The 25,632-nt window shown below is 43.3% G+C and overlaps 1 protein-coding gene across 2 annotated transcripts in view; it reads left to right on the top strand.

The window, feature by feature from the left end:
- The window catches only part of LOC147684141 (cytochrome P450 2J2-like), a 177,799-nt gene extending 152,756 nt beyond the window's left edge, over positions 1 to 25,043 (top strand). Inside the window, exons 8-9 of one of the 2 annotated variants that reach the window (XM_086944531.1) lie at positions 18,910 to 19,051; positions 21,990 to 25,043. In XM_086944531.1, the coding sequence (XP_086800657.1) occupies positions 18,910 to 19,051; positions 21,990 to 22,204 (357 nt within the window). In that variant the 3' untranslated portion in view covers positions 22,205 to 25,043. The remainder of the gene's footprint in view (positions 1 to 18,909; positions 19,052 to 21,989) is intronic. The other variant, XM_086944532.1, reaches the window with a different exon arrangement.
- Positions 25,044 to 25,632: the final 589 nt, after the last annotated feature.

Here is a 25,632-nt window from a genome sequence, read left to right as displayed (position 1 = left end):
ACTATTCCAACTCACTCCTTATCTACATAAACTCATGGAAAGTGCTTGATGGTAAACCATAGTAATTTACTATTCCAACTCCAAATACAAGTAAACTCTTTGGAAATTGCTGGATAAAAAACCATAATATTTTAATATTCCAAATACAAATACATTTAAGGAAAGGAGAGAATAAACCCCCACACCTACTTCGATCTTTCAAACTACCAAAAATATATCCTTAGCAAAAAATTGGTATTATTTTTTTTACAATTGATAAAAAAATACCATACAAATTTAAAAATGTTTTTATAATTTTTAATAATTACAAATTCTTAACAAAAGTTTTAAATATACAATATTCAATAATATGTTTTAAATGATTCACTTAAGGTTATAAAAAATATATTTACAGAAATGTACTTAAAATATTTCGCAACACAAATTATTTCAAATTTTACAAAATGTGAGATTATTTATTTTATAAGTTTTTTTATGAATAATTATATATTTCTAAATGTATCATTAAAAATGTATATTTTATACAAACATTCTCAAATTACTCACCACCCATATCCACTATTAATCCAATTTCCCACTCCTAAAATTTAATAAAATTCAATAAAATTTAGAAAATGTTTTAACCCCAAAAATATGTTTAATATACTCTCCATCCATATGCCCTGTAAACCCAATATCCCACTCCTAAAATTAAGCAAAAATAATAAAAAAAAGATTTTCCCTTAATATATTTTTAAATTACTCCCCACCCTTATCCCCTATAAACCCAACATCCCACTCCCAAAATATGTACAAACGTACAATTTATGCTAACATCTTTAAATTACTACCCACCCTTATCCCCTAAAAAACACACCATCCCGCGCCTAAAAATGATATGAAACAAAACAATATACAATTATTTGAACATAAAATATATTTAAACATTATGAAATTACTAATACAAAATTACACAAAAATATATAAAAAATGTATAAAGAATAGAACGCATACAATCGATATAATGTACATCTATATCATTTACATCAATATTTTTGCCATCAATATTTTTAAATTCAATATTTCTAATTAAGAATAAAATCGATATTTTTGACATCGAGAAAACTTACCTTGATATTTTGCATCATCGATATTCTTGACTCGATATTCTTGCAAGTCCATATTTTTGTGTCGATATTCTGTCCCTGCACCTTTTAATCAGTTTGAGCGAGAAACAAATGTTTTTGTTGAAATCTGCAGATTATGCAGCAAATGAAACATTTTGTGGCAAATGCGTCATATCCATAATTATGCTGAAAACACTGCAACTGTAACATTCATTGGACCTGATTAAAAGTTACATCATGGAGGAGTCACACATTATCCTTCATAGCTCACTGTGCTAGATAAGAAGGATCACAGTTTATGAACTGCAAAAGATAAAACAATCTATATGTTAAAAAGCAGTAACAACCTTACCTATCTACTTAAATACAGATCTGTAATTTGCCATTAATTTGATGTGCTTTGCAGCAGACACATTAACCCTCTATGCTGCTTTAAATAAAAAATGCGACCAGACAAAACACACATGTCTCCAGCGCATGCATTAATCACCATAGTTACCTTACCATTATTATCACTCTTTGATATTTACTGGGCACACAAAGATCTCTGCACTAGGTGCCTTAACCCCATACGATATTTGGAAATGTGGCCTGTGCAACCAGTTAAGCCAGAAAGATTTACTGTCACGTTTCTCCATGTTTCTAATTTCTTTGTGGCAGAATTAAAAAAAAAGTTGACTGTCAGACTGCTTTCCTTGACTCCCCCTCTTGTGACCTCATCAACATTTGTTGCACATAGACACGGGTAAGCCAAAAAATTAACGGGGAGACATGAGCCAGAGTCGAACAGTTTGGCTTAGCTGTATGAAACTGTGCACATGCCAAGCCCTGGAAAGGTTTGGGAAGTAAATCATGCAACAAACATCTTGCTAGAATATGGTATGAAGTGTTCAACATTCAATGAAGTGTATTTAGAATGCAAACACATTTTACATTAATACATCAGATCATATCACTGCATTGATTAAAAGTGATGTTTTTTAAACACCGGCTCCAGCTACAATGCATTAGTAAACTAAGAAGCAAGTCAGCTGTAATGCATACCTAAAAATGGCCCAAATTCTTGTTTTAAATGGAGCAACATTGTAGTATATTAAATCAAACACAAGTGCTTTTTGAACAGAGCACATCCTGAACTCACCTACCTGAAGCTGCTCTCATATGTGGTGATGAAAAAAGACTAATTGAAATAAACTACTTGCCTTGGATCACATAATTGGTGAGCATGGCAACTGTTTGATCATTAGTTTCCCAATTTTTCCCCATTTTGCAGTTCAGGACCTAGATGGGCATCTTTTGGTGTTCACTGTTAATGCTTAGGACCTGATTATGAGTACTGGATATGGTAGAATCCACCTACCTTGATTAATTAAAAAATTACAATTTTAATTGATACTTCGAAGAAGGTAGCCCGAGGAATATAATAAATTTTACTCTAATCAGCCGAAATGAGTGATATATCTATTCATCATAACAAAAAATATTTCTATAATAACACACCAATATATATTTACAATGCAAGATCAGTGATTCGTACGTTTGTCAAGAAAGAAAAAACGGTGACATTTGTCAACCCAGTAAGATGACCATAACCAACGCTCATTAGAACATGAAGTGACTAAAAAAATGCAATATTCAAAATATATTTTTAACTGTTTATGATCAAATCATTGCAAGTTCAAAACTGCTAAGAAGTGGTGCTTACCTGATTGGTTTAGGTGCTGTACCTGTGAGTACCCTGTAGAGAGGTATACCACATACCCAGAGCAGGTACCTGTAGGTACCCTGTAAAGAGGTCCACCACATACCACGGCAGGGACCACAGCACTGATTGTGCCATCCACAATAATAGTCTTTAAACATGGCTCAAACCTGCCATTGCAGGCCTGTGTGTGCACATTTGCATTTAGGCTCAGGTAGGCCTTTCTAATTCTTTGAGCAATGCTGAGGTGGCCTTTCACTAACACTAGAGCAACCCTAGGGTGGACCCTATAGGGAGGAGAACAAGTGATAGATGAAAGGCTGGGCAGGTACACTTGTGTGTTCCCTGCCCAGGTATTGATTAACCCCTGTGTGTGTTTCACTGACTATGAGGTTTTCTCTCCCCTTACCCCATAGGTTAACAAGGAAATTACTTTAAACTAACCGTGGGTGGAGAACTTCGCTCCGCCAGTGAAGTGTTTCAGAGTTTTTCCTACTCCGCGTTCCGCGGATAATGCTGTGTAGGCAAAGCCCCGCACATTCCGCGGCAGAGCAGAGTTGGCCTGCCCCCGTCTCCCACCCGCCATATAATAACGATTGCTAAAGCTTAAAAAAATTAGTTTAAAGCACCTTACCTTATCTGCAGCGTCTGCGGCGTCCCCGGCTGGCCTCCTCCTCTCCATCTCGTTCTCAGTGAAAACTGCGCATGTGCGGGCGCCCGCGCATGCACATTTCTTGCCTGAGGACCCATGTTGTCAGGTAGTATTGCCCAGATCCAGCCTAGATGGAGAGAGTAAGTGACTGGGCTGAGGAACACTTCCGAGAGCAATAGTAGGTGGGTTGGGAGACTGCATGAACCCCCTGTGCTTCGCAGAACTGAGTTGGTCTCGGATGGCGAATTGGGGACCTCTTGATTGAACTAGGACAGCCTCTAGCAGTTATTGCTCGGCATAAAGTGGGTGAACTTTCCAAGTGGTGGTCATCCTCCATTTGTCGACTGTTGCCTGGTTACCCCGTTACTGCAGCCTTCTCCCCATGGCCACTGACCAAGTGTTACTACGGCATTAAGCCGCAATAGTAGGGGTTGAGGGTTTTCGACTCTAACTTGTGGGCAGAGTAGTGGGGAGGGGTTACTGAGAGGAGTGGGACGGATTGTGCCACGGGGCCACATTCACATTATCAGCTGAGCTGCTGTGTTACAGTGATGAGTGCATATGTGTGCGAGAGTGCTCCATACAGACTTGTTGATACCCTTTGCACCATGTTATGGTGCTGTGTGAGTAAGGGAGAGTGCACCGCATAAAAAGAGCCTGTTAATATTTGCACCGCGTAGCGGCGGCGTTTCACTTGTTTGCTTAATTTCCTGACGAATACTCTATTTTGACATTGGTTTTACCCATGTGGCCTTCAACCACAGTGCTGCTGAAAAGTGTTATAGATTTCTGTGTGTACACATTGACACATTCCTGATATCGTTGTAACCTGGGTTGCACCCTAGAAACGTGTGGATTAGAATTGTGTTATTTGCAAGGGTAGGCCGAGTCCTGACAATGTGTCGCACTGCAAAAGTGCGCTCAGGTAAAATTGGATTTTTCCCAAGTGTGCATATTACTGATGTCCTATCAACACTGTTGGGCCTAGTACTGCTAGTAATATTTCCAAGTGTTATTTATGCCCAGAACCACATCATGTTAATGTCGTGAAAATGAATGCGTGTGTTGAATACAGTCTTTATTTACATACACTAGGGGCCCCATTAGGATGGCGGGCGGATTGCCCCCGCCAGGCTGGCGGTAGCCACCGCCAGCCTGGCGGGGGAAATCCGCCCGCCATCCTTCCCTGTATTCCCCCCCGCCATATTAGAATGGCGGGGGGGACCACGGCGGAGCAAAACACCGCCCGCCACTTTTCCGCCCCGGTCGCCTTGCGGCCGGGGCGGAAAACGAGTAACATGCAGGCGGTGTCTGTCAGACACCGCCCGCATCATTACAATGGGCATTTTACAATGCTTTTCCGTGGCGGCATTGCCGCCACGGAAAGGCATGCGGTGTTCACTCTGGGGGCCCCCTTTGGGCCCCCAGAGTGAAGGCCAAAGGGGGGTAGCACACGGGGGGGTACCTGTGGTACCCCCCTGCATTTACATAATCAAAGAGGTAGGCACCGCGCGGTGCCTGCCGCTTTGATTATGTAAATGCTGCACAGCATTTTTAGTATTGTGGCGGGCGGAGCACAGAGCTCCGCCCGCCACAATACTAAAAATACAGGATGTGCCCGCCACAGTGGCGGGCACATCCTAATGCTGCGTGCGGGACCCCCGCCCTTAGGGCGGGCGGTCCCGATGTCCGATAGGATGGCGGGCGGGCAAAGCCCGCCAGCCATCCTAATGGGGCCCCAAGTGTGAAGTCTCTTTTGTGATGCTCAGTGTATTTATTGTGTGAGAGTGCTGTGTCAATGCTTTACACATTGCCTCTTTGATAAGTCTGACTGCTCATTACCAAGCTACCGAAGGGTGAGCACAGGTTATAAGGTGAGTGTAATCACCTAACCCTGACAGGAGTGGTATGATCTGCCTGGCTTGTGCACCGGCTCAGCCAACCAGAAAGTACCAGTTCCAACACTGCTATTCTGGGGTCAGGGTGGGAGCGAGGTTGACACCTTCCACTGAGCCATCTTTGTCCTTTGGATGGCAGGAGAATAGGGAGAGGTTTACTCTCCTCCTCTACTCCTTCATTGGTCACCAACAGTATGGTGACCTCGGACAACTCATAGAGGGGTTTGAGACGATTTAGGTGGCGGACCATTAAGGGGTATCTGGAGGTCTTGAGCTCCACCAGGTAGGTGGCCTCCCCCTTCCTCTCAATTACCTCATAGGACCATGTTCAATGATTTTGAAGGGCCATCGGCTCAATTGGCTCCATCACCCACACCTTCTGGCCAGACAGAAACTCAACTGAGTGGCCTTCTGGTCATAACACTGTTTCATTACTTCCTGGATAGTGTCTAAGTTCTCTGAATCCTTCTTACAGAACTTCTGCATTTGGTAGGGGAGGGCTGGCATGTAGCTAACCCCATCAGAGGGGGCTTCTTGGGGGTATCCTCCCACCCCTCCTTCATGAAACTCAGCGACACCCTCACATGGTCACCAAAGAGGAGTTCAAAAGAGCTAAACCCTACATCCCTTCTGTAGTACCTCCCTGTATGCAAAGAGCAGTCATGGCAAGGGGGCATCCCACTTCCACCTCATGGGCTCAGGCAGGCCCATAATCATGCCCTTCATAGCCTTGAGGGTCCTGTTGAACCTTTCAACAAGAACATTAGTCTGGGAATGGTAGGTGTGGAGAATTTGTAGATTACTGTACATTCCTCCCACTTCATGTACCTGTACATGAAGTTGGTTCCCCTGTCAGACAACACTTCCTTGGAAAAACCCACTCAGATAAAAATCATCAACAGGGCACTAGCCACTGCAGGAGCAGTGATGGTACTCAAAGGGATGGCCTCTGGGTATAGAATACCAAAACCAGGATTAACCTGTTGCTAGGGGTGGGCGGAATTTGCGTAGTGGCGCTTTGCAAAGCTCCGCAAAACGGTAAAAAATCTCCGCAAGCACACAAAAGTTCTGCGAACACTTGAAATTGCTTGTTCCGCCCATTCGCGATCCTTTTTTCCTGTTCGCGAACGCTGTTTGCGTGCTCGGGGAGAACTATCTTGTGAACACGCATTTTGAAAGCACGAACAAGCAAAACATTTTACAAAGCCGCAGATTGCGGAATTTTTGGCAATTCTGCGTTCTCCGCGGAACACGAAAGTACCCAAATTCCGCAAATTCCGCGAGCGGAACGGAATTTACCGACCAGGCCTACCTGTTGCCCAAGACTGTTTTGTGGTCCAGGGGCCAACAAATGTTGATGCCCACGCTCTCAAAGTAGGTGCCAATGACAGGCATGAAACTTAGGGGAGCCTTAAGCTTTGTCCCCATTGTCCCATTGACCTGGCAGGTTAGGCAAATCCTACAGTAAGCATCAGAGGATGTCCTCATCCGGGGTCAATAGAAGTGGATGATAAGCCTGGCAAAGATCTTGTCCCAACCAAGGTGTCCTGCCAGGGGTAATCCATGAGCTAGACCAAGTAGGAACCTTCTGTAACATTGGGGGACCACCAGCACACATGCTGCCCATGCACAGGTGCAGTCGGCACACTGTACAGGAGGTTGTTTTACCAGTAAATATGGTGATCTCCAGAGGTTTCACCAGTTGCCTAGGCTTTGGCCTGCCAACTCAGCCTTTCTAGGGTTGGGCACTCTCTGCACCTGGCAGAACTACTCCCTGGATGGTCTACTCCCACCTTGCCATTCAGCAAGCTCAGGCAGGTATCCTAGCAAGGCAATGTCTACCCCAGTCAGCTCCAGGTCTGACTCTCTGCCGCCCCATCCATTTGGTATCGTGGAAGCTTCAGGGGATGATTTTGTACGCCCCCTGCACTTCCCTTCCTTGGCAGATGCCTGGCCTATTTTTCCAGGTTCCAGACTCTCCTGACTCCCCTCCTGTGCAGCCATGGATCGAGTAGCCCCGCAGACCCACTCAGTCAACCCAAACATTTCCAGGTGTGACCTGAACTCCCCTTCCTTCCAAGTCATCCCCTAGCAACCAATTCCCGGGCATGGTAGGGCTTACAGCTACCTTAATAGAACCCTAGATCCCCCTATTCAAACGGAACTACTGGGTAGGGGTTCTTGTGGTTGTCTGCTACTACGACCTGGTGAAATGTATTGTGTATCACCTGAATTAAGTATACCAGATGACACCTGACGGTAGTCATACTGGCTCCTGTGTTTCTAAGAGCATCCACCCTCTGGCCATAGATGGTGACCCACTGCCTATACTTGAAAGTATTGGAAGGCATGTGGGCTTTAGGCACCATCTCTTTGTCACCCAGGGGCACTAAGGAAACCCCACTGCCGCCCACACTGACTGGGACCATCTCCTCCACAAGCACTACACTAGCCAACCCCTGGGACTGCCCACCACTGGGGGACAGTGCCCTCCTAGGACGCTTGGGAACTCCCTTGTTGTGCCCATACTGATAGCACTCATAGCACTTAGGTACAAACTTTCCAGTGTTTTTATCTACAAAACCTTTCTTTTGGTAGCCAGATTGGGAATGGTCCGATTTCCCCTATGAGCTATTTTGGGGACTTTGTGAGAACTCTGTCTTGTTTTTATCTCCACCCGCCTTCTTCTGGTGGGAATCCTTACCACCCTTTTTGGAGTTCCCGGATGCCTTCTTGGACACTCTAGTACTGATTCAGAGGTCCACCTCCTCAGAAAGCTTCAGCGGCTAAATCAGCTTGCTGTCTACTAGGTGCTGGCATGGCTCTGTAAAACAAGTATTGAGCATATACTTCCTCAAAGTTAAGTTGAGTTGTTCAGCCAAACATAAGTGTCAACTTTGCTTGCCTCCACAAAGCCATTAAGTGCCTTGTTGGAATAGTCCAGGAAATCCTCCCAAGATTGGTTTGGGAGTTTGTTGCTGTCCCTGAACCAAATTTAGCAACAAGTATGGCTTTCCTAGGGGCATACATTGTCTAGTTACCAACCTCAAGTGTGAGATGTGTGTCACCCCCCACTGAAGGCATGTGCTTCCAAAAGCTACTCCCCAGTTTTCCTCTGGAACCTGATGTTCCTTCGGAGCTATCTCATAGGCAGAAAACCATGTGTCTATGCATTCTCCCACCACAAAATTGGGCACCAGATCTTTGGCCAAGACCCTCTCAGCCTCAGCCATGGCCTTAGCATTCATTTCCTCTGCCTCCAGTTTAATTTTGCCCAATTGCAGGATGAGTCCCCTATCTGTTCTCCTCTCCTCCAACTCTTCTGGGGACAGGTTCAATCAATCAGGGAAATTTTAAGCGGGCTACTCACCCGTGAGGGTCTCAAGGCACTGGGGAGTGGGGGGAGCAGCTCTGGTCAGTCGAAGAGCCAGGTCTTGAGGGTCTACCTGAAGATGTGCAGAGTGGGGGCCCACCTGATGTTGATCAGCAGCTCATTCCAAATCTTGACCGCGATGTAGGAGAAGGTTCTTCTACCCATTTTTGCTTTGCAGATGCACGGGGGTATGGCGAGGGCGAGGTCAGTGGATCGGAGGTTCCTTTTGGGTACGTGGAAGGAGATTCTGTTGTTGAGATATTGGGGTCCGATTTGTGGAGGCATTTGTAGGCGTGGGTGAGTATCTTGAAGGTTACTCTTTTCTCGACAGGGAGCCAGTGGAGGTTACGCAGGTGCTGGGTGATGTGTTCGTGTTGAGGGATGCCAAGGACGAGTCTGGCTGCGGTGTTCTGTATGGTCTGGAGTTTGCGGAGTAGAGACTTGTTGATTCCGGGGTAGAGGGTGTTCCGTAGTCCAGCCTGATGGGTCATGAGTGCATGGGTGACAATCTTCCTTGATTGGGGTATCCATTTGAAGGTCTTTTGGAGGATGCGGAGGGTGCTGAAGCAAGTGGAGGTGACGGTGTTGACCTGTCGGGTCATGGAGAGGGAGGAGCTGAGTACAATTCCAAGGTTTCAGGTGTGGTTCGTGGTGGTCAGGCACTGCCGAGGGCGGTGGGCCACCAGAAGATGTCCCATACAGAGAGGGAGGGTCCGAGGAGGAGGACCTCTGTCTTCTCTGAGTTCAGCTTCAGGCAGCTGCTGCTCATCCAGGATGCAACGTCTTTCATTCTTTCCTGAAAGTTGAGTCTGCTGGTGATGGGGTCCTTGGTGAGGGAGAGGATGAACTGGGTGTCGTCGACAAAGGATACTATGCTGAGTCCGTGCTGTCTGATGTTGGCGGTGAGGACGCCATGTAGATGTTGAAGAGCATGGGGCTGAGCGATGATCCATGGGGTACTCCCCAGTTGATTTTCGTGGGTTCAGAGAGAAAGGGTGGGAGTCTGATTCTTTGGGTTCTGCCAGCAAGGAATGAGTGGAGTTAGTCAAGGGCAGTTCCCTGAATGCTGGCCTTGTGGAGTCTGGCAGTGAGTGTGCCGTGGGAGATGGTGTCAAAGGCTGCAGGGAGGTCGAGTAGGATCAAGGCTGCGGTGTGTCCTTGGTCGAGGAGGTTGTGAATGTCGTTTGTGGCGGCAAGTAGCGTGGTCTCCGTGCTGTGGTTGTTGTGGAGTCCGGAATGGGAGGGGTTAAGGATGGAGTTTTCTTCAATGAATTATGTTAGCTAGATGTTGACGGTCTTCTCTGTGACTTTGGCCACGAAAGGGATGAGGGAGATGGGCCGGTAGTTGTTGAGGTCCATGGGATCTGCTGTTGGCTTCTTGAGTCGGGGTCTGACTTCTGCTGTTTCCAGTCGTCGGGAAAGATGCTGGGTTCGAAGGTGGCATTGATGGTGCGTTGCAGTTCTGGAGAAATGGCGGCAGTGGCTCTGTGGAAGATGTGTGGGGGCAGAGGTCTGAGGGGGCTCCTGAGTGGCTGCCTTTCATGGTCAATGCTGTGTTTTCAGTGGTGACTGGGGTCCAGGAGGAGATAGAAGGGCTGGCTGGAATTGCTGGAGGATGGAGTGGTTTTGGAGTCAAGTGTCTGATCGCTGAAATTGTCGTAGAGGCCCTTGATCTTCAGATGGAAGTAGGTGCCGAGTTTGTTACAGAAGTCCTGGAAGCAGGTGATATCTGGGATTTCGCTGGGGGGGTTTGGTGAATTCCTGGATGATGCTAAAGAGTTCCTTGGAGTTGCTGGAGTTGGTAAAGATCTTTAGAGGCAAACTGCTATCTGCCCTCACACTGGTTTCTCTTTCAGCAGGCAGATGCTCTCCCTCCTCGGGGATTTCCTGCTCAGGACCCACAGCCAGGGCCTCCCCGCTCCTAAACCAAGCCCCCCTCATCAGGATCTCCCTCATTATTATCCTCCTTCTTAGATTCTCATGACCACCTCATAGCCACCGAGGGCTATATGAATGACCAGTTTTGTGGCTTTTTTTCCTGCGAGCAGCCCCTTCCCATTGAAGAGTTTCTGCAACTCATCCCTGCTTAGGCCATCCACATTAAGCCTCTCCATGGTACAAGAAAATACGTTAGAGAACTTAACTTTAGAAAAAGGAAAAACAACCAATCAGAAAATTAGAGAGAATTTAAAAAGGCTAGAATTGGTCTCACATTACTTTCTGGGATTTTTAGTGTATACAAAACCTCGGTACTGCACAAACACATGTCCAAATCCTCATTGCTGAACACCAACGTAAGAAGTTAGGTTCTTATTGAGGGAGGCGAACCCTACTCAAGCAGCAACCACAGTCCTTGTCAGGGTAAAGTCTCAGGCAATTCCCAAATTAACCTGTGCTCAAACCCCTGGTACCTTGGCACAGAGCAGTCAGGCTTACATTAGAGGCAACTTGTACAATTGTTGGTCCAGCAATTCACAAAGTAATACAGTGAAGGACAACAAAAGAAAAAATGCACACCAATTTAGAAAAGTACAGTAGAATTGAATAATTAACTTAAGACCAAAACAACAAAAAGTGAATCAGCAGAAACAGAGATATGCAATTTTAAAGATTTGAATGAAAATAGTGCCAAAGAGCAGAAAGAGCCAACTGTGGCTCTCCCGATTGTGTTAGACTAGGACAAAGTCACAAGTTTAGGTTGAAAACAATGGAGTGTGGACCGGCTACAGGGACCTAGTTAGGCCTGCTAAACAAAGTAACTTATACCCTGTTTGCAGAGTGATGTGGAGTCCCTTATCCAGGATGCGCTGTGCAGCAAAGACGATGCAAGATCCTTCCATGGAGATGCATCCTGCAGAGGCAGTTCTGAGGAGCTGTGGTGGGCAATGCAAGGTCCTTGTGTGAAAATGCATTGCGCTGCAGCGATTCTGCTGGGACCACAGCTGAGCTAACAGAGCACTTTCAGGCTCACTTCCAAGGATCCAGGACTGGGCTGGCACCAATTGGGTAGGCAGGACTCACAGTTGGTGGGTTCAAAGTTGTTGGAGCCTGTTCTATCCCTGAGGCTTTGATCAGGAGGCAAGCCAGCAAGCCCTTGGAGTCTCACTTGTGGCCCTGGGTCCAAACTTCAGTTCCCCTCTAGTCTCTCAGGAAGGGCTAAAACTAAATTAGGGGTAACATTCGCACTTTAGTGCACTCCTGGACCACTACCTACAACATTGGCACTATTCATAAAACCCACTGTGGCGTTATCTTCACGTGATGTGGTGATAGTATTGCCAAAACTAGACATTAATTGTCTCAAACGGCTCATGAGAAGAGCTCAATTGATACTGAATGGTTCAAGCTCTTCATGAATCTTAAAAATGGCTTTAGCCATTATCTGAATGGGGCCTCCAAAAAGATCCATAACCAACCTGGCATGGTTGTATGTGATTTCATCGAAAATTATTTAATGGAACCATTACTGAGAAACCATTTCACCATAACTGCTTCATGGAAACATGCAGAATGAATGGCACTTACATTTCATAGAAACCAATCCATAGAATGCCTTTTATTCAGAATTGGCTTGTGCATGCTTATTGTTTGAAAGTGTAAATGCAATGGTTACATTCAGAATTTTTTTTGTCTGAGGTATTTATTTCATTGCTTTACTTCAGGGTACATTACTACATTGTCAAACAATTACTTTTGATGCTTTTAATTTGCTGACCATCGAACATGCCTAAACACCATCAATCCCTCACCCCTTAACAACACTGACCCCTTAAACCATATTACCGCCCACACAACAACTATGCCAGATCCTTACAAAAAACCCTCACCAACCTTAAACACAATCTATCTGAGACTACTAAAAAGCCATCATCACCCCTAAAGTACACCCATCCATGAACCCTAAAGGAGCTTTCAACCTGTAAGCTCCACCCATCCCTGAACCCTAAAAGACCCTCACCATCCCTATACTCTCCTCACCCTTGAACCCTAAAAACTCTTTTCTACATTTAAACTTCAGCCATCCCTAAACCCCTAAAACCCAATACCCCATCTAAACTCCAACCATCTCATAAAACTAAAAACCATTTACCAACCCCAAATCTACCTATCACTCACCAGCCCTAAACTCTGCAGATCTGTAAACCCTGAAAACCCTTCAATACTGCTACACTCCACCATCCCTGACTGTCAAAATGCCCAACCACCTCTAAACCTCTCATCCATGAACCCCCAAAACCCCTTACCACCCCTAAACTCCACTCATTCAGGATTGCTAAAAAAGCCCTCACAACCCCTAAACTCCACCCAATCCCGCAACCATAAAAACCCCTTTCTGCACCTGAACTCCTCCTGTTGCTGATTCCCCAAATTCCCTCATCACTCCAGACCATTACTAAACCCCCCTCTATCCCGAAATTCCTCCCATTTTAAATGCAATTTAGTGTTTTTCCTTAAAATTATCTTTTCTTCAAAATATTTCATTTAATTTTATATTTGTTTTAGTATTTCCTTACAACTGTCTTTCCTTAAAACTGATTTTCCAAGATTTCATTTCCTCATCCTGTTAGATTGCGGTTTTCCATTAATTCACACATAACCGCCTGGCAAACTGTTAGGGTTCACAGTCATGGACCTGCTGAATGGCCATATTGCCCCCAAGATGCTGAACAGAGTGATAATTATTACCAGACACAGCAACTGGGGCAAAACAAGTATATGCAGTAAAATATAAACCTAGAACTGGAGCTCACACTGAATGTCAGTATAGATACAGGCTGGATGTAACATGCAGTAAGCAACAGCAAAAGAAAACCTGTTCCAACAGCGGGACAAGAATCTACCAGAAACCTAGCAAAGTTCCCAGGTCGCTGCTGGGCATACACAGGTAAGACTCTAGAAGAAACAGGGGTGAACAGACAGGGGGCCAACAGGGCACTACTAAGAAGTGAACTAATAATTGTATCCAGGGAACCAAAAGGGAAACAATAATAAACAGTGAGGGCTACCAAATTGGGTGTGAACTATTGTAAGGATGGGAATAGCCAATGCAACCTGCAACGTGTTTCCAGGCACTAAACTGAAGTCTGAAGGAGTCTAAAGGGGGCTCTACCACTAATGACCTGGAAACAACTTTAAGACAGGAAGTGAGTCAGTGTGCATTCTCTGGGCATTAGCGGTCTAGTGATCCCACCCTTCTATGGTTTCACTGTACTGCTCTCCAGCACTTCCAGCCCCTGCATGTCTGTTGACTAATCTGATTCCTGAGATCTCTGAGATCTGCAGAACAATAACACCAACCTGACCATGATGATACAATATCACTTACACACACTATCTACAGTAGGTTTAATGTCTTAAGTGAAACCAAGGTAGCAGCTCTGCATTGAAATTCCTATTTGAGTTTAGTGCTGACTGTTTAAAATTAACAAAAAACTGCTTTTTGACAAACCAGGATAGAAAATGTTTATCTGCATTGAAAGGAAACACTCCTAGTTTAATCTCCTCTCTTCCAACCTGAGGATGAGGACACACAAAGGGTCATCTATCAACTGGGTAAAGAGTACAATAAGCAAACATATGTGACTTTGAACTCCAAATAAAATCTGCATAGCAAGACTAGGTCTCTTTCAAAACCTAAGCTACATTAGACGGACTGCTCAATCATTGAATGAATGGATTGAGGCCCACCACATCTGAAAATGAACATTGATAGAGCATTTTAAATATGAATTACTCAACACTGACTGAAATGCTAATGATAAAACAATACCTGCATGATCATTATGAATTGCATATTCTAACCATACATTGTTGATCAAATTAATATATAATGTTTCAACACCATTTATGAATATCATATGACTGCCCTACTTAAGTAGCATATTCTGTAGAACTGGAAAGTAACTACTCCCTTTTTACTGTCTATTTCTGTTGTTGCCCCAGGCTACTGTTGCATATTATTATGCCTGGAATGCCTTTGTTTGATTGTTAGTGATTAAAGGGGCACAGTGGTGGGGTGTGCAGGAGACAAAGGCATGGAGCAGCCTTGGACAAGCACGCTAGAGGAGAGGTAAGGTGGATGTAGGAGACAAAAGTACAAAACTGCAGGGCAAAGTTCATCATGTATATTAATACAAGCAGGATCATCTAGTATTATGTTACATATCCTATATATGCTATATATATATCGCTTCCTCAGGTATTAGGATAATGTGTTGAAAGTTAGAGAGCAAAGTTCTAAAATCTAAGTAAACATGGGTCAGTCTAGAATTGAACAGATTGATTCCAGATATCTCTTGCCTGAGGGAAAATCTAAAAAAAACAAGGTGAATATGAACAAGTTGGTGCCAAACTTGCCTGTGATGGCTCTGTCAATGCTGCAAATAACTCTTTAAAACATTTAAAGATCATGTGTCATTTTGCAGACTCTGGTGGGAAATGGTTTAATAAAATTCAGCTCCTGTAAAGCTTGCCAGTATGGAATGAATCAGAGAACTTACCAAACGTACGAGGACCGCACAGTTATGATTCAGGACTGTATAACATATGGCACCAATTATGTAGTATATGTTTTAAAGGGAGACTGTAACAAACTGTACATTGGCAGCATGATAAACAGACTAAGGACTAGGATACTGCAGCCTATACGGGCCATAAGGAATGGAGACAAGAGCTACCTGATGGCCTGCTATTTTGAAAAATATTACAATCGATTGCTGACAGGCTTTAAGTTCTATGGAATAAAACATGTAAGGCTGAACAGCCAAGGGGGTGACTGGGAGAAAGAATTAGGGAGAGAAGACTCCAGACTGACTGTTGAACTGGACCCGGAAACCCCTTGGGGCCACAATATGGATGCAGAACTTAATACACATTTGTAATCTGGCATAGAACTGTGGGGAGTGGACCATTCTCCCAACTGAGTGATCATTTAACTGTTATAGTACACAGTGACCTGTTGAACAGTGGACCATTAATTATTTGTCTTCCTTTTTACATCCTTTTTGATATCTTGATATCTCGAAACTAGACATTTATATGCACTGCGTCACCCTCCATTAAACCTCCAAAATCACCCCATTTGTGACACTTAATAACAATTTATTATGAATGGAATAAGGGAAGGAAACTCACAAAAAGGTACATCTGGTACATACATTAGAGGGAAAAAGATAAGAATTAAATGTAAGCGTCGCAAAGGAAGAGTGCTACTTTGAGAATGAGAACCCTCAATCACCTGAAGCTGACATGCTTCATCATTGGGTCCCCACCTCACACCCGCTCGCAAGGTACCTGATATGGGCTACAACTCCTAAATGGGGAGGAGCTGAGGTGTTTTGTAGAAAGATGAGCAGTTTTAAACAGGTAAGTGAGAAGCAGAGTGCAAAGCAAAAGTGATGGAAACAGACAAAACTATCGAAGGAGGGCTGGATAACCTTTATTCGAATGTCCTCCAATAATGGGGTGAAAATATGAGAGGACAGGGGTTTTTACCATATATATCCCCTTCCAGTGGTCAACATGCTTCTGCCCTTTGTTGACCCCGAAAGGGGTTCTGGGGCATTCATCGGGACCTGGATAATAAGTCACTCTGCTTGTAACAAAAAGGAGGACATAAAAGAAAAAAGAAAATACTCGCCTCGCCTGGTAGAAACAGGAATGGTCCGAATGTACCCTGGGTCCACCGGCATTCTCAAATCAACAAACAAAGAATTAGTTAATAAGACGTCCTCTCAATGCCATCGTTGAGGAAGTTGTCACAGTTGCTTTTAATGCTCTTAACTTGATGTGTTCAGTGCCTAGCAACAAACAAAGTGATATCGAGTCAGCTTACTACAGGAGTCATCTTACCAACAGTAAAAGGGCAATGGTCCGCTCTCAAGGCACAGGGTAGCGCCTCACCCACAGTGCTACAACAAAGTCATGGGGAGATAGAGAAACAGGGAAGACCAACATTGAGACGTGATATTAAATAATGAAGTAGTTCAACGCGTCACAATTCATGCATGCCAATATATATAATGCAGGACATAATAATCAGAGCGTCAGATAGTGTCCCAATTGAAGTCTATCAGAGGATGCTGAAATAATCAAAATATGTGTCCTATGTGCATCCGGAGTGATGTCTTAAAGGCTAACTCAGGGCTTTACAGTAGGGGCTGCCCTGAGGGGGTATTGCCAGTCAGGTTACTCCACCTAGTCGATCTGGTCGCAAAAGCCCTAGAGGCATTAGGAGATGCGGTGTCAAATTGCCACTCACATAGGAATTATGAGTGAGAGAACTGGGCAGGCAACCCCCAAGAGCCAAAACACTAGGTCTTGGCAAACGGAAATAAATAAAGGAAATAAACAAACAAAATGGCGGTGCTAGAGTAGACATGTGCATCACAATACATGGAAAACTGAGGCTCATGGTCCCACAAGATGTACTTGGGCTGTCAAAACTGCCCAGCAATGTAAAAGAGGAAATGTTTGTTCCATGGTTCAGGGGCAGTTTCTGTGATGTTCAGAGACTCCAGATTGCAGAAGGCAGTGTCGGGGTGTGTCTAGCTTTATGAGCCAGCCCTGGATTGATTTGGGAGTGGTTGAGGGTGATTAATCCAGATGTGATGTTTTCAGCTTGTTGTATGTTGTTAGTCATATTCAAACATTTAAATCACCAAGGAATGCATAAGTGAGGGTACTTGATTGTGAGGTCAGTTATGGTATCTAGAAAGGCACCTGTAAAATATCCGCTCTTTGGTGGAGGACAGTAACATAGTAGGAATGCACATGAGAACCTTGAGATAGGATTGCATATTTTCCGTAAAGACTTATATCCTGATCTTTTTATATCTTCTGTTTTGGTGACGGTTATATCCTTGAGTACATCTACTGGACCTCTTATATTCTTTTTATGCCACTTCATCAGGATCCTGGTGAAATTGCCTGGTGGAGCTGGATCATCTCCCTGCCACGTTTCTGTGGTGAGAAAGAGATCTGATTTTTGTAAGACAGTAGACTATAAATGTATGTGCAGCTTAGGAAGGAAACGATGGATGAGTGGAGAATGGATGATTTGGTAAAGTTCTCCTGGATGGGGGGTTCGGGGAGAGTATGGGAGTTTCCACTGTTGGGAACATTGAGATTTTTTGGCAGCTATTGCACTGTGAACTATTAGTTTTTGCTTGTCGAAATGACTTGTGGGATTGTGTGGGGTAGGTGTGCAAGTAATTACTCAGGCTGTTTGTCTTGAGGTTTCCTAAGTGTGTGTCTTTTCCAAGGGCCTAAATTCCACCCTATGTTGAGCATCTCTTTTGCCTTTACTGTAAATACATAGTACATGCATCAAAATGTAATTCCCAAAAAGTATTTTTTTACAACTTCATGCTTCATGAAATAAACATACTGTAAGGTTAAAACAGTGTTTGACATGTGCACACAAAAGATTAAGGAGCAAACAGGAATTTGCCCCCTTTCTGAGCGCAAAATTGTCTGCCTCATGCACAAACCATATTTTGTGACTCGCTAATCTATTAGCGACTCGCAAAATATGGTTTGCGACTCGCTATTAGGAAGGGGCGTGCCAAGGACGCCCCTTACTAATAGCGAGTCTCAATGAAATATATGTTTGTTTTGCTGCCGCATTTGCAGTCGGAAAACACTTGCAGTTTACCACCTACTTCAAGTAGGTGGTAAACCACTCGCAAATGGGAATGGGTCCCCTTTGTCAGTGTTTGCGAAAATATTTTTTAAGAGCTGGCTGTGGTCCCAGGGACCATTGCCTAGCCCTTAAAAAATGGAACTGAAAAGTTAAATTTTTCTTTTTTAAATGCATCCCGTTTTGCTATAAGGAAAACGGGCTGCACTGTTGTACATTCATGTTAGCTAGTCAAAAAATGCGAGTCGCAATTCAGCGAAATTTGCGACACCCTAAAATGAATTGTCATCCATCTGGCCCTAAGAATGGAAATTGAACTAACTAATGGGATACAATTACAATAAAGAAAAGAGGTTCTTGGAGATGAGTCTGTTTCCTTTAGAGAAAAGGAAATTGAAAGGTAATTAAAATTTTGAGAAATTGACACTTGGGGTCCATGTAAAGAGAAGTCCCTTTACTTAACATATGTTTGAATAGGTCATGTGAAATGTGAGTACCATGTGGCTGCTCACCAGTGATCTGATGTTATTCCTTGCAGGGCACTGTGATTTTATGTAATCTGGCCTCAGCTTTGTACGACCCTAATTACTGGGAGAAACCTCATCACTTCAATCCGGGCCATTTCCTTGATAAAGAGGGGAACTTTGTGACCAGTGAGGCCTTCTTACCCTTTTCTGCAGGTAAGCTTTTATCATGACTGACCATGACCGTCAAAACGTATCATTCGCAGGCAGCTCTTAGTGTCACTAGTTATCCTCTGTACCATAAATGTTCAAACGGATATTAGCAACTACATTATTAGATTATTATTCCTGCAATATGTTCCTTTGCAAAGGCAGTTGAGCTCAAACCCCCACATGCATCAAAGTATTTTGGAATCGCAAACGGTGCGATTCCTTAAAATCGGCCGTTTGCGACTCCAAAATAGCTTTTTGGAATGCATCATTCAATTTTAGAATTCGCATAATTTTTGCGATTTCTAAAATTGCATTTGCTTTTAAGAAATCGCAAATATGCGATTTCTTAAAAGCAAGTGCATGAATACTTATCAAATTGCGAATTCGCAATTAGGAGGTTAAATTTACCGAGTGGTTGAACCACTCGGTAAATTTGGAAAAAGGTGTAAAAATGCTTAAAAATGCTTTTTTTAAGCAGTCATGTTACGGACACACATGTCCTTAGGACATGTGTGTGTGCAACATGATGGAAAAAATACATTTCAGGGGGGCAGGGGAGGGTCCTTTGGACCCCCCCCCCTGCACCCATGAAATGCATTAACAAATTGCGATTTTCAAAATGAAAATCGCAATTTGTTAAAGCCTTCCCATTGATCCCTATGGGCCTTTTGGCCCATAGGAAACAATGGGAAGTGCGAATTCGCACTTTGGAATTCGCATAATATTTGAGAATCGGTAAAAATTGCGATTTTTACCGATTCTCAAATATTTTGCACAAATGTACATGCATCCCATTTTGCATTTCCTAATTTGCGATTCCCTAAAAATCGCAAATTAGGAAGTGCAAAATGAAACAATGATGCATGTGGGGGTTAGAGTGCTCAGCGTGCAGCACAATTTCTGAGTGTGACAACACTCCTTTCACGTGTGTGTGTGAGGTCACCACATTTACATGCATGTGACTTCATGGCTGTAATGCACCAGCAAGGTTACCAATGGACTTCATTAGTTGTCCCTCTGCCCACATAGTTGTTCCCTGAGCCTCGCTGAACCTCAGTTTCCAAATATGCAAATTCCTATTAGGAAATCGCAAAATTATTATTTCCTAATTTGCAATTTCCTAATAGCGAATACATATCAGTAGGAATTGCTATTAGAAAATCAAAGGTTACATACATTCCCTTTTGCGATTCCCAAAAAGCAATTTCTACGGATTCTCTAATTTGGAATCACTATTTTGGGATTTTGTACATATGGGCCCTAATTCCTAGTAACATGTTTAAATGCCACTGATAATTTAGAGATTCACAAGCTTTCAACAGATTGCAAAAATGTTGTTTAAAGTAATGTTCCAGAACTTGTCCAAAGGGGCTAAGCATCAAGATCACTATAAAAGTTACTATTATAGACTAACAATTTCACAGATCACATGGTAAATTTCGAAAAAATTATTTTCATAGGAGTATTTGCTTTCTAGACAAACATTTTACCTCTGCAGAGTAGAGGTCCCTTGATCGTGTCCATGCCCCATCCAAATTCAAGAAATAAACCTGTGAGCACAGAGGTTGTGTTGGCCTTTATCTCTTTTTTGATTGCAAGAACAGAAAATGTTCAATACTTAGGATTTTATTATGAGTTTGACAGTACAGGAGAGGCACCGCCAAACCTGTTTTTTAATTGCTTGACAGATTAGGAGTTTTCTATTGTCTGGCGGGTAGTTCTTTGGCATTGCCATGGGAATGCCTATGAAACAGGCACTGCAATGGGAGCATCAAAATCAGTACCTACGTGGCATAGACTGCTGCAGTCCATGCCGTGCAGGTACTGGGGCGCCTACACACAGGGGGGTACAGCGTATGCCCCACTGCATGCACGTCATGGTGCAGACAAAAGGGGGCCATGTAGGGTTGCACCGCAGTCGCACCGCCATGAAAAGTGTGTCAGGGAGGAAACTCATAATATGTCTAGCAGGCCAGAGCAGCCTGCCAAGCAGAATGCAGCCCCAAAAGACCACTGCAATACCACCAGGGATCAAAGATCAAGGGACCGCCAGACTCGAGGTGGGTGGCAGTGGAGGTGTTCCACCACCCTATTAGAACCAGGGCGGTCGAGCTGCCCTGGGACCATCAAAACCGCTAGGGATCAGAGAATGTTCTAATTTGTAAAACATAGGACTCACGGAGCCCAAGGGGATTGAAATCCCCATGGGCCCTGTGAGGCCTTTGTTCACAACAACAGCTGTGAACACTCATTGGAATGTTGGAGCTACGGGCCTCTACTGACCATTAGAAGCCTGGAGCTCCCAACATTCCAATGTTCTAATTGGTTTTTGCCGTCCTGTGTTTCACAACTCTAAAGTATTAATGGTGCACCAACTAGTTGTGACGTGACTAAAGACTTTTTTGAAGCTGCTCTTCATTATGACATGACACTACGATGCCTTCCAACTGAAATCTTTTTCCTTAAGGAAAAACCCGAGGTTATTTCAAGATCTTTTAACCTCTGCTCTCAGACAAGGGCCCTAAACCCCCTGTTACATCCGGCATGCATCTTCTAATTGTTTTAATGAATGTTCCAGCCATATTCTGAGCATTGTTCCTCACTGTAGTTATATGTCCTCATCTTCTTCTCATGACACAAACATGGATGGTAGACAATTACCCAATGTTCTTTAGAAAGTTCAATAATGTTATCTTAATCTGATAATTTGTGAATCCTTTTGAATCTGAGCCCCAAATTCTAACCACCTTGAGGTGCAATACTTGACCCCAGCTACTCTTAGAGAATAAAGTCAACTAAGCAAGTCTTAGCTAGCCTTCACAAAGCACTCTGCACATGCTTCAATACATGGAGAATACACCCAACAGTCATCAGCACATAGCTTAATTGTAGCATTGGCTGTTTGATTAAAACAAGTGATTTTAGCTCTGTTCTTTTGCAGGACACCGCGTGTGTTTGGGGGAGCTACTGGCCAGGACTCTACTCTTCATCTACTTCGCTAGCCTCCTCCGCACCTTTACCTTCCGTCTCCCTGATGGGGTGAAAGAAGTCAACATGGGCACCATTTTTGGAATTACACTACAGCCGTACCCATATAAGACCTGCGCCGTACCCCGCAAGGCAAGAGCCCCTGCTGTTGGAGACATTTCAGAATAGTGTATGAACAGTGCTAAGGGTTTTCTCATTTCAGGGACCTCTTAACTTTTTAAAGAGGTTCCCTCTACCAGCCCCCCAGTTCATTGAAATATGGTATAACAATTTGCAAAGTTTACTTAAAGGCAACAAATACCTTAGGTGTGTGAGTGTGTTATAGAACTTATTTTTCATTTTCTCATTACTTTACAAAATGTCGAAATTGTAAAAATAAAAAATCCTTCTCAAGAACAGCACAATAATTTAAAAATATGATGTGTTTTGTGGTTGTTTTGTGCCAAATCCCATGACAGGCTCAACAGATAAGATTCAAGGGAGAATGTTTTGGGAGGGCTTCATGAAAGACCTCCTTTGATGTTACCAACTTTTTTCTTTTATTTGTGTTCAAAAGTTTTTATTAGGAGCTTAAGAGATATACAGCTGAACAAAAGTTAATAACAGAATAAAGAGTACATACGTAAAGGGTAAATAAAACAGTAATATAAGTTGGCATATGGGGCATACAAATGAGTTGTGTCAGCAAGTTTACAGTAAATTAAATAAAACATAAGTTATACATTACGTTAAACATACAAGTCTACATAGGAGAGTTGCATCTAATATTACATGACGGTAGGCATACAAAGTCATAGAGTGATAACGTTTACCACCACAGCAGGCTAGTTAGGAAGGTGAAAGTACGGCATGGTCGCGAGGCTAACATGCATCAAGGAGGCTTGTGTAGGTCAAAGTATTCATCTAGCGAGGACCAGAGTCTCCTGAGTGGCGGACGCCACGGGGTTGAGGCGAGGGCTATATTGTCAGCCCCTCTTAAGTTGGTGACCCAATTCAGCCAATGGGGGCAAGAAGCTTTGTTTGTGCTTTTCCAATTATTGAGTATGATTTTAACCGCAGCCGTCAGCAAAACGTCGAGTAGGGCTTTGTCATTATCATTGAGTGTGGTGGCTTTGGCAAATCCGAAGACAAGCGTTGAGAATTCCCTTGGGAGGGTGATATGTAGGACTTTTGATATGAGATCAAAGATTCTGTCCCAATAGGAGGAGACGCACGGGCACCTGAAAATTAAGTGTTCAAGGTCCCCTCCCTCACCATTGCAGTTCCAGCATGTGTCATCGTCCTTGATTTTGTGCAGAAAGAGCCTCCTAGGTGTCCAGAAGGCCTTATGAAGTAGCCAGAACTTGGTTTGTGAGAGTATAGGGCTTTTTTTGTGGCGAGTGGTGGACTCCCAGGTTCTGGCCCAGTCTGCCTCTGAGGTAGGTGTGGTTGAGAACGAGTCCCAATAGAGCCGGAGTGGCTTGGTGAGGGAGGACGATTGTGGGCGAATAAGCTTATATATTCTAGAGACTTGGTGGCCAAGTTTGTTAAGTGAAGTGAGGAAGCCGGGGAGGGAGGGGGTGACGTCCTTCAGGTCCGCTTTTGCTAGCGCTACTTTAATATGTAAAAAGTTATAGAATTCTATGTGGTGTAGGAGGAATCTGTTCTGTAGTTCACTAAAGGTGAGTGGTAGCGAGTTTTCAGCGAGTTGGTGGGGGAATAGTATACCTCTTTCTATCCAAGAAGAGTAGTTTAGAGTTTTCCCTTAGTATGTTAAGGCGGCATTGTGCCAGAGCGACTCCCAATTTGAATGCCGGAATTGATGTGGTAAGTGTTTGCTAGCTTGGAGAAGAGCCATTTTGGCGTTTTTGAAGATAGGGCCCGAGCCTAAGGTCGGACGGAGTTTAATGTTGAGCAGGGCGCAGTGGTTGAGACCTTTTAATATGGACCTTTCTACAGAGAGCCACACAGCGGTATACTCCGTCTGTGAAGTTAGCCAGTACGATCCTTGTTTTGCTAAAAAGGCAATTTGATATATTTTGAAGTCCGCCAAGTTGACTCCCCCTAATTTTTTATCTAATCGTAATTTCTTTAAACTAATTCTGGCTTTCTTGCCCTGCCATAGAAAGATGTTACCAACTTTATGACCCCCTGCTCTCCCCTCACCCCCTTAATGTAATGATAAAACCTCAGACTTCAGAATCAGAAGGAGGAGAGTTGTTCTGAAATCTAAAATAGTGTCTGTTGGGGAAGGATGCATCTAAGAGGCTTCTGGCATGGAGGTGCGAGAAAGGGGATGTACTTGTTTATTTGCCTTCAAACTGTGTATTGCAAAAGTGGTGATGCTTATGCTTATCTTAACATGTCCTATTACATTCTATTGCTGAATATATATGGCGTTTTCTACCAGATTGGGGATTACTAAAGTCCTAGGCCAGCTAAATTACATGCATTTCTGATGCCCTACGGCCATTTTATTTACTATTGTACAATTGCACATTTTCTGCACTGAGTAGTAAACATAGCCTTGTTCTGGGGATTGACACCTCAAAGCGAGAAGATTGGACAACAGTGAAGTCAACTCTTGCCTGTGCCTCCAGTATCAGCTCTTCAAGGCTTTCTCATACTCTTTTTCATGAGAGATCCTGGCACCTGAACATTAATTAGTATCAGTCAGTTGCAGTCCTGATCATGTGGTTTGGGATCCATTCACTTGCATTGGGGAAAACCTGCATTATATAAATAGTCACTGAATCTATAGATTGTAGCATTATATGCCTTAACTGATTGTGAGCAGAAGATGTGGCCCGCTGAGACAGCAATTGCTTTGCATTATTCAGTTTCTATATTCTCTGGGTTTTTTTTAACATTAAATGCATATTAGGATTTATGGGCTATTCCAAGGGTTGTGTTTTCTCTTACAAGGTGATAGATTCATGACAAGCTTTCCATCATCATTCTTAAATTATGTGTTATCTTGTGCAGGTTTATTTGTATGACTTTGATAAACTAAGATATTTACATGCTGTGTCTGTGTAATTCTTTACATTGTATGTGTGTATTAGTCATGCACCATTACATTTCAAATGACAGTGTCTGGTGAGGGAGATGTATCCCTTGGTCAGGTCTGGATAACCATTTCCAGCCATTCTTGTGACATTTGCCATCACTATATGTCATTCTGAGTTGACCCAAAGCATTGTTTATTTATTTTGTAACATATATTTGAATTTTGCTGCTCTTTTTTTTCGTTTGACTACATTGTCAGAGGAGAGCTGTGTAATTGTAAGTTTTCCTTTAACATTGCACATGCCTGCTTTGGCGCTGAAAACTTGACAACAGCACTATAGAAAACAAGCATCAGCAAAGCCATTAGGTCTGACCTTGACAAGCTGTGTGGTAGCTATTTTTTTTTGCAAGCATTGTCAGAAGAAAAAAAAAAAGTTAAATATGACTGCCACATGCTTGCATTTAAAAGTTAAAATTTAAATAACATTCACTGATGTGGCTATTATACTTGTGAAGTTTTTTTACATACAAGTTTGTTTTTAAAGTTATGACATGTTTGGTATTGTTGTTATTTGACAGGAATACATCCACACATAACCAATCATTCA

The sequence above is a fragment of the Lissotriton vulgaris genome, chromosome 11 (genome assembly GCF_964263255.1).
Source record: "Lissotriton vulgaris chromosome 11, aLisVul1.2, whole genome shotgun sequence".
In the NCBI taxonomy this organism is placed as follows: domain Eukaryota; kingdom Metazoa; phylum Chordata; class Amphibia; order Caudata; family Salamandridae; genus Lissotriton; species Lissotriton vulgaris.
This window is presented reverse-complemented; position numbering and strand designations above follow the sequence as displayed.